The following is a 9,817-nucleotide window of genomic DNA, read 5'->3' on the forward strand; positions in this document are numbered from 1 at the left end:
TTGCTTACCAACTCTCGGCTCGCACTAGCCAGCATGGAGCCGTGATTTTTGTTCGCCTTTCTCCTAGTGCGACTCGATCATATCTTTTCTCGGCACTCGCTATACTAGCATATGCTACGCAGAATCTTTTCCAATGTCTATGAATTGCGATCGAATCGATTCGAATCGAATTAAAGCGTCAAAAGAATTGTGGACGCGCGACTCGACTCGACTCGACCCGACGAGCTACGATGTTTTCTCGCGCGGCTGAGATTAGGCGTGTTATCTAGGTTAAATCGTTGAAGACCTACGTCAGACTTCGCATACGGTACGATTCTTGAAAGTTTGCCGTACCGAGCGCCAACACAGCGACCGTCGTCTAGGAAGTTTTATTGGCATCGAATAAGGGGAAAGGCCGGTGAGGCAAGGGGATTTTGTCTTCCAGGAAAAATGCTTGTGGCCGTGTCAGCTTTGCCAGGTAGTGGTAGGTCTCGTTAGGGTTGAAGTACCGTTCCCATTATAATCGCGGTAGGGTAATGCGATCTGTATTGTTCTTTCCTGGTTATTACCAGCATTCTACCGACTTACCGTTACCAGTCACTACGGTGGCTATTCATAGTTTTCGTCGCATTCTTATTTTTCGTTTCTCGAATGCTCGTCCTATTCACTTCTTGGTTATCACTGAATGAGATTTCGAAGCGTGCATACGGATCACACGTTCCTCGCATATACGTAGTGGAATGAGATCATGTTGTTTTTGTGGCGTGAGCCGACAGTTAATATGTTTAGCTTTACGCGCGGTTGCCATGTCGCTGAGCCGCACGTAGGCCGCAACGTATACGGACGCGGAGAGACCTGCAAGCAATGACGCAAGCCTCGTGTTAGTATATATGTACTTTGGAGAAACAGGAGTGAGAGAGACAGGCCTTGTAGAAGGAAACGAACCGAGGCCTCGTAAATTTCCACGATTCGCGCCACTAGCAGAAACTGAGACTCGACCGATCCTCCTGTCGTTCCACGAAGGAGCACCCTACTGCGTTTCTAAGAATCTGCCTGCTTATTCTCGCTCCGTCGATCATTCCAACTCCGAAATACATCTGACAATCATTAATATCGCGACGAGAGGAACGTGCCTCCTGAAGCGATACGACCTTCGCATAGTTTCGCGAGCGTGTCTCATCTTTTTGGTATTTTATGCTTGTCGTTCAAATCACGAGATCGTATCTTCTTTCCTTTTTTACCGACCTCAATGTTGTTTTCCTCTATCATCGGACGTCTCATGATCGTAGTCGAGCTCTGGGTCTATGGAAAAGAAACGAGAGCAGAGCCGATCGTGGAATAATATCGGTAAGAGGCATAGCAGTAGCAGACCGACAGTCGCCTAAGTACGCCACGATGGCTGGCACGTTCATCGGATTTGTCCTTGGGGCCGAAGGTAGGTGCAGCTCGAAGTCCGAGGACGTGGCAACGCAGCGGCCAGGCTCCCCCTCCTTTGTCCGCCGGCCGGTCTTGCCAGACAGGGTGTCGCCAGCTCGGTCGGCCTGGCCGTCCGGGTTGCTACGAGGGGAGAGGGGAAACGAACAACCCGATGGTGTAAAGGGGCAGGGGGATTCTGTGGGTTAGTGTCTGTATAAGCGTGTGACGGAGCAAGCATTAGGGGGAAGGAGCACGTTTATGAGAGGGAATCGTTCCGAACAGATTACACAGGCGAAACGGAGAAGACCGAGTATAGGAAGAAGAAGGAAGGAAAGAGGGATCTTGTAGTTCGTAAGGTCGAACGTGTGTGCGTGTTATACGATCGGTCGTGGACCTACATTCACGCGGGTAGCCATGTTTGAAAACTCGCGTCCCGCTGGAATGTAGCCTGCAGGGGCCCCATCGTTGATTCCTCCCTTCCTCTCCTTCCTCAACGTCACCCTACGCGATTCCCCGGTTCAAAGCTCGACGACGATGCTCGAACGCCTACCTTCCTCAGCACTGGTCCTCCTGGGGCCCTCTTTTCTCTCTCTCCCTCTTTGCCTTTCTATGGTTTCCTCTTCTATCTGCCCATCCTCTCGCTCTTCTCGTCTCTGCGGCGTTCCATGCTTGGCGCCCCAAATGGTCGCGTAACCAGAGACGCGCCTCTGGCCTGGCCTGGCCTGGCTTGGCCTGGTCGCGCCAGACTTCTCGGCGCCCAAATGATGTACGCCGACCATTCTCTTTCCCTCTTTCTCCCCCATGTTCGTTTGCTTCGGTTTCGTAGCCTTCGCTTTCCTTGCTCTCTTTTCACGCATTTGTACTTGTGCGCGTGTGTATGTGTGTGTGTGTGTGTGTGCGCGCGCGCGCGACTGTCAAAGGACAGAGTCACCGGATTGAAAGTAAGAGTAAGCGAGATAAGACGCTTCTATTTACCATTGCTTCGACTTGCGACACCTCACCTTTGAGTTCTGTGTACCATACTATACTCATATAGCCCTTACCTACCTTACTTGCGGGGCAAAAGTCACGTGAGAATACCAGCGTAAAAGAAAAGGGCGTACCGGTTGCAATTCCTTGCAAAAAACTCATTAGACAGTTCTCTCCGTTATCTTTGTCTGCGTTACACGCGTATAGAGGCATCGTTCAAGGCTTCTTGGCAAACACGAGACAAACAGTCGCCTATGATACTTATTTTGCTCGGACGATTGATCGAATCCTGTCTGAGGCTGCACTGTCCAAGTTTTCGTATAATTGGCTTCTGTCCAGTACGTAATATCACTTCGCTGTGTATACGTATACGTTTCGAACGAGTCTCTGTCAAGCAACGCTTTGTTCCTTCATTCAACTAATTATACCTTCGTTTGTCTTCGTTTTTGGGCCTTATGATCGGAGTTGGAGAAAAGAAGTATCAACTCCGTATAGTATAACGAATAATTGTAGACAATTTAAGACGATAATACGTATGTAAGTTCTTTTGTCCAGAATGAAGAGCGGCACTTGCTAAAATTGCAGGTCCGAGTTTATAACCTGAGTTTATTTACGTACATGCTAACTGGGAGAGCGCCACACGTGCACCAGCACATACAGTTCCATTGCTACGTGTTGGTGTTTGCGTTGTATACGTTATTCTACGTGCATATGTGTGAACGCTTGTGTATTTTAAATCTAGTCGCATAGATGAACCGTAACAGATTGTGTGTCCGTAAGAATTTCTAATCACAGCGGGGTTTCGATGCAAAATTTCGAAGCTTGAACAATTCGTAACGAAATGAATTTAGTGCATCAGGGAACGAAACATGTCGCCTCGTACCTTGACAGATAAAAGCAGCCCTGATTATTATCTATACGTATACGTAGGTTAAGCGTCACAGTTGGTCGCATCGCTCGTTTGCCCACGTACGAATGCAGAAATATACCTTCTCCGTGGGCGGTCACACGATGGCGCCTACTCGCGCATACCTGCGCATACCTGTGTGAGCCCGAGGCTAACCTCGCAAACTCTCGTTTCATCGAGATTCTTCGATTCGTTCCTTTGCACAATCCATTCGCTTTCTTTCGTGTTATCGCCAAGACAAAGAAGGATGGAATAAAAGAACAAAAAGACAACAACGCGTAAAAAGAAACGTTATCGAGAACGAACGCAAGGATCGAAGTGCACACGAGTAAGTGAAATACAATAACGCCCACATTTGCAACTATACGAGAAACGTACACATGCTAACCTTTATCTTATCATTGGCGAAGGCGTATCGAGGTTGACGAGGTTGCCATGCGTTTGCTTTTGATACGACGATGAAAGACAACGACGATGCGGATGACCACAATTCGAAACGATTACTAGCATCTTTCGTATTTGGTTTTCGCGAAAACCTTGAATTCGAACACGGGGATCGTTACGGGTGTAGTCTCCCTCTGACCTCGATGGTTACCGCCTCGCGATTTGCTTTATCGACCGAGCGGTAAAAAATTAAAGGATTAAAAAGCCACGTATTATCCGTTATTTGCTTTATCGACGTTTGAATGCTACTTTTGATCCTATTTTTCATTCAATTCTTTTCTCATTTTTTTGATTTAATGATATTATCGATTCGTTTATTTTCTTGCGGTGTTTACATATCAATGTATAGTAGGGTTTTTTTAATCACACTAAACTTTTTAAGACCGCTCATGTTACTTCAGCGTTTTCAAATGTACTTTTAATCCTCAAATTAGATTAACCATGAAGTTAAATGTGGCCAATGATATTCGTTCGCCGTTCAAATGATTCAGTCGTTTCATTGGTATTGCAAAATCTCTTTTAACGAGCAGCTGAAAATATCTATCGTTTAGATAACCGCTGTCTTCGAGGGTCGAGAGCAGTTAAGCTCGTTAAATTTGTTATCGATTAATGCTAGCCTTTGAAACCTCATTAAAACATGACTCGTCATCGATATGCAGTTCTGCGGAACGTCTACAATACACCGGATACGTTGAAATTTACACGTCGATTACAATTTGTTCTCGATTAAGGATAAATATGTTTTTCATTTAATTCACTCGACGCGAATTTTAAAAATTCGATCGATCGATTTACGTTAACGTTACAGAGGAGATTTAAAAATATGTTTTCGATGGATGCAATTGCAGTCTATTTTTAGACAAAAATTCCGTAATTATTTTTATCTAGAGTCAACTGACTATTCATCGACAGCAATCGTATCAAGTGATTCATATTATTACTTGTCGCAATAATAAACTCACACACGTGCATCTTTAGTACGTGCTTCTACACAGCTCGATTAATCACAAGTTCGAACCGATCGTTGGCCGTCGACCAATTGTTTTAATTTGTTTACACGTCTGGTTGTTGAGGAATCTTGTGGTACGATTGCCGATAGCGATTTCGAATGCATATTGCAACGGAGATCTGTGAAATTTTATCATTAATTTATCAGATTATTTGCAATCTAACGGCAATTCGCGTAACGTAACCACGAATGATTAACCGTCGAACAGAAAGAAAGAGGAACAGGGTGTTTTGGAAATTGATCTTCGTTTAATTATTAGAACATTCGCGTACATAAATAGAGTACAAATACATGTGATATTGATGCGTGTATGTATGTCTTCTTCATCTCAATACCTATTACGATCCAATAATATATACATTTGTATTTTTCCATTTCTACCCTTGAGATTCGACCCTTTTTAAAATTCACTTTAATCATCACGCCGATAAACGAAGTCAGGAACAATTAAGAATGACATACGGAGAAAGTTTATGGATGCTTGCTTGCACTTGTTGCAAGTGTATTGTCCCTTCCCTCTTCCTTTTCGATCCTCTGAAGCAATGCTTCGAGAATATTTGATGCAATTTATACAGAAGTATGATCAATGTTGCTAATATTCCATGCACTTTATGATTGACATATAACTCCTCATGCGTGTGAATTACGTAAGATATGGATCATTTGGGCTTTATTAAAAATATGTTTCAACATCGATCCTACACGAAATTTTCATTAAAACGATCTACTCGTATCTGTCATTTTGGAGCGATGGTGTCGTTTGTTTCGACGACCTATAGTTATAGGATGGAATGGAAATTTAGCGTGATTCGGCATTGGAATATCTGTGATTCGATATCGAGGATCAAATTATCTGCACCTAATAATCCCGAAAGCTCGGTTTTTCTCGCAGTTTGTTTCGAGCGATCGACATTTTCATCAACTTCAATTTCGTGATCGGAGTTCATGCTAGACTTCTAGTGCATTAATCTTCCAATTACCGGGGACGTTGAATTTACCGTTCGTCTTTTTGTACTGCCACGGTAACTGTAATTTTTCAATGATCCTGATAGTTGATTACATAAAAACAGGGAAGACAGTTCTGTGCGGTCGATAAAGGCGCCAGCATGACTTCAACGGCGTGCCTATTAATCGTGATGAAAAAATGCTCTTTCTCGTTCGTTCTTTTGTTCTTGCTTCTACCTATGCTTACATGCTTCGTTTATTTTCTACCTTAAACGCTAGTTGTATCGTTAGAAACGTTAGTGAAGCGTGAACCTTTAAATATCGCTAGTCTTGATACGGGTTATAAGTAGATTTCCGTGGGATATAAAATGTGGCTAGGGCTGTGCCGAACGATATATGATCGACGAGAAACCTATCTCGTTCGGCAACAACCTGAAAAGTTCACAGAGATTGTACCGAGCAACGAAGGGGGAAAGAATTGTCGCTCGTTACATCTTATTTCCCTTGCAACCCGATCAGAAGTAGCCCTTAAGAGATAAGACAGTTAGCTGTGTCTAAGATGTCCTTAAATAAAGTGTACTTATTACAACGTTTGTCGTCAGGGTGTCCCTGGTTGTTCTTAGCGAAAAGAACGTAGTAATCGCGGATCGGGGAACAATTTTCGTCCAATCGACGATCCTCGATCAAATGTATCATTTCTTTTCTCGATACGAGGAACACGACGTCAGAGGGACGTCCACGCGAGGCGTGATTCCTTTATCTCCCATGGTTTCATCGTTGTCGAGAAAATGGATGTTCCGCGACTCCCTACGAAATATTGCACGCAAGATCCCTGCGATCTTCGACCCATGCGATCTAAAAGATCCGATATGTATGATAAATATTATGTATAAATGAGTGGAATGTCAGACGTAAAATGCGTAAGTGTAGAGCTTGTCCCGTAAGATATTCTGAAACCAACGTGTCTACCTCTGTCGTTGTATACGACATCGATCCTCAGCTGTATGTAAAACTAATCCCCCTTTCGAGGCGTTGCACAAGCGGCGAGCCTCGTGATTCTCGTCACACGCCACATCGTTTAATGTCGCGTGTCCGTGTGAAATTATATTTAAAGTGTTCTATAATGAGTGTGCTTTAACATCGTCAATGAAATGATTTTCTTCAGAGCGTTGCATAACCGACCTGTGACTTCCGCCATGTGCAAGTCCTCGATTTAACGGCGAACAATAGATCTTCGATTTAGCTTTCTTTTTTTAGAGATACTCCTTGTTTTTCCTCTTCTGTTTAATTTTGCCTCGCCTTTCTAACGTTACATTCATCGTGAATTATGCTTGGAAGCTTCGAGGGTAAGGGGCATCTGTACTGCGATTAATTAAATTGCTTCACGAGTTAAACGCAACGTTCGAATATCGTGTTCTCGCCTAATGTATAAATGATAAGTCCTCGACAGTAACGAAGCATCGCGACAAACCCGAAACCGCGCCGTCTGAATGAAAAATATGTTCGCGTAGCCCGTATGGAAACACGAATGTTTTTACCGTACGGCTGCTAGCTTTGTGAGAGAGGCGCGAACCGTGAGTAACATCGAGAATGACAGCGCGAAACTGCAAATTTTCCATGCGTCTACGCGAACACGTGTCCATCGGGTTCACCGCATGCTATCATGTAACACGTATGACGCGTTACGCGAGGTGAGTTTGCACTTTATCTGGAGTTTTCCTTGTCGCTTCTTTCGTCACCACCTGAGCAACTCGGTGGGTCCTCAGCCTAAATGGGAATTTTTCAGGGCATCATCTTGCGAGGTGACAGCCATTTCTTCATGTAGTAGCAAAAGATCGTGGAAACGTAAATAAGAACCAACAGGGCGCACGTCACTCCTAGAATAAGTACCGAAGTCTTCGTTGGACAGGGTTCTATTATGGTTACCGTTTTATCTGGAAGATGAAAATAAATATTTTTTAGAAAATATCCTTTATAATATATCGGAATAATTGCAAAGAAAAACGAAAACTTCAAGACAACTGAAATCGTCTGTTATACGATTACCGGCTTCGTTGAAGTCTATACTGGCGTCACTTTTCAAGAAGTCTGACTGTTTCTCGTCGCCAAAATCGAGAACAAGGATTTCCTGAGACAACGTCATGTCCTCTGCTTTCTCCTCAGTGGCATTCGCGATGCTTCTTCGACGCCTCTTACCCCACGATTCCACCGACTCTCGTCCCCATTCGCAGACAGCCTATAATCATCAATTAAACATGTTCGTCAGCCGTCGACGAAATATGTAGATATATAAATTATGTTCGATGTTCGTTCAATCACCGGTTCGCACGGTCCCAAACAGTACTTGACGTTGCACTGGAAGATCACACCGTAAGACTCGGTGAATCTAAATGCCTCGTAGACAGATTGAAGAGCGTTTCCGTCGGGCGTGAAGCTTGGAAAGATGGATGGATCTACTGGACATCTGAAAATGAAATAATTACTCGTTCGAGTAACTTATTAATTGTTGCGACGATATTTTCTGCATACAAAGATCACCAACCCTTCGTCATCGATGATCTGGAAGGTACTTTTTGAGTCTTTGGCCATGGCGACGCAACTTCTTGCGAAAATTCCATAGGGAGCTATGGATCGAAAAAAACGAAGGTCACGATCAGAAACATTAAAGTATCTCGACGTAACGACGATAAAAACTCACTATCTTCCGGGATTTCGATTCTGAATGTTAGCTTGTCTCCGATACGAACAGTCTCGACTTCCCTGGACCTGCTGTCCAGAATGCGGATCCTTGGTGGAGGGGCTTCCGGCGCGCTGGTGATACTTATCATTTCCGGGTCCCTGATAGGCATCATCCCGAATGTGATATTTTTGGACGACATGTCGTAAGTGCACTTCACTTTGTAAATTTTGTCCGCCTTGGTCATCACCACGGAATGATGCTGGAGGACGACCGTATTCGAGTAGATGCCAGTCTGAAAACCGTCACGCTGCCATAGTGAACAGAGAGTTTGAACAGGATTTAACGACTCGAGCGGATACATGGCCAGAGTGTGAACGGGTAATACCAATCACTTACCACGCTCTGGGTGTTACAGTCCTGCCCACTCATGGTCAGGTCGAGCCTGAAGAGATCGCTATTAATCACATCAATGTTGCAGGTCTCCGAACGGCCGAGAGCGTAAATCCGACCATTAAACGGCTTGTTCGTACGAACTTGGACGGCAATTCGCGTGTCTTTACAGTCCACCGATACTGCAATAATATTTTACGATCCGTTATTTTCAGGTTCACGATAACGGGGATAGCTCCGAAGAATAGTTTGTCATTTTTCAATCGATTAATAGCATATTCCTTCCTTAGCTAATGTCTGTTTAATATGTACATACCGTCGTAACAGGTACCGGTTTTATCGCAGTTTATGTCGTTTCTCGTGAGGTTATTGATAGTGGGGTCTTCCGTGGTCTCGAAAACGACTGGCGGATCCGCTAATGGTCCTGTACCCTCTGTGGATCAATTTAAATATATCGAACGACGGGCTCGATCGTACGATGGAAGAAATATAACGGAAATTTGAAATTTCTCTCTTACTTTCGCAATAATTCTCGAAATAAGTTCCAACTCTTTCTCCGTTATCGATCAGAGGTCGTTCCGCATTGAGGTACGTGGAAGGCCCATCAGGAAGAGTCCAGTGATCCAGATGGAATAACTGACAATTGTATGCGGATCCTTGAGGAGCACCGCGATAGAGGAACGATCTACAGAGGAACTCGTTCTCAATTTCGCAAGCCAACCTACACGCGGATTCGCTCTGAACCTGCAGCTCTTTGTCCGTGTAATAATGTAATCCCGCGTATTGCGCGACCTTATCGTCGGCCACTCCGATTCGTGGCATCTGAAAGTTCCTCTGCGACTTGCACGCTTCTTTCCCTGAAAATTGCGATACCTCGAGTAACTTTTCTCGTCGATTCGTACGACATATTTTGATATACGAACGTCTGTTGCGTCGTACCTTTCAAGCATAGATTCTCGAAATAATCCACGCCCTGGGCGTCTACAAATTGCACATACTGGCCGGTCGTTCTTCGATCGGAATCGCTCAAATGACATTGTAAAGTTACGTAGTTGTATTCGACGGAGCGGCAGGGGAA

At 44.4% G+C, this 9,817-nt stretch overlaps 2 protein-coding genes across 4 annotated transcripts in view; both read right to left on the reverse strand.

The window, feature by feature from the left end:
* Window positions 1-3,827, reverse strand: part of LOC100745747 — a 17,084-nt gene extending 13,257 nt beyond the window's left edge. Inside the window, exon 1 of the mRNA XM_012387626.3 lies at window positions 3,660-3,827. The gene's annotated coding sequence lies outside the window, so the exon portion shown is untranslated. The remainder of the gene's footprint in view (window positions 1-3,659) is intronic.
* A 1,125-nt stretch (window positions 3,828-4,952) lies between these two features.
* The window catches only part of LOC100750199, a 41,699-nt gene continuing 36,834 nt past the window's right edge, over window positions 4,953-9,817 (reverse strand). For 2 of the 3 annotated variants that reach the window (XM_024368811.2, XM_024368813.2), the window contains 9 exons: window positions 9,679-9,817; window positions 9,258-9,596; window positions 9,056-9,172; window positions 8,746-8,921; window positions 8,368-8,656; window positions 8,212-8,293; window positions 7,989-8,133; window positions 7,716-7,905; window positions 4,953-7,603 (listed from right to left, as the gene is read on the reverse strand). In XM_024368811.2, the coding sequence (XP_024224579.1) occupies window positions 7,452-7,603; window positions 7,716-7,905; window positions 7,989-8,133; window positions 8,212-8,293; window positions 8,368-8,656; window positions 8,746-8,921; window positions 9,056-9,172; window positions 9,258-9,596; window positions 9,679-9,817 (1,629 nt within the window). In that variant the 3' untranslated portion in view covers window positions 4,953-7,451. The remainder of the gene's footprint in view (window positions 7,604-7,715; window positions 7,906-7,988; window positions 8,134-8,211; window positions 8,294-8,367; window positions 8,657-8,745; window positions 8,922-9,055; window positions 9,173-9,257; window positions 9,597-9,678) is intronic. The other variant, XM_024368812.2, reaches the window with a different exon arrangement.

Source organism: Bombus impatiens, unplaced genomic scaffold, assembly GCF_000188095.3.
Source record: "Bombus impatiens unplaced genomic scaffold, BIMP_2.2 scf_0478, whole genome shotgun sequence".
In the NCBI taxonomy this organism is placed as follows: domain Eukaryota; kingdom Metazoa; phylum Arthropoda; class Insecta; order Hymenoptera; family Apidae; genus Bombus; species Bombus impatiens.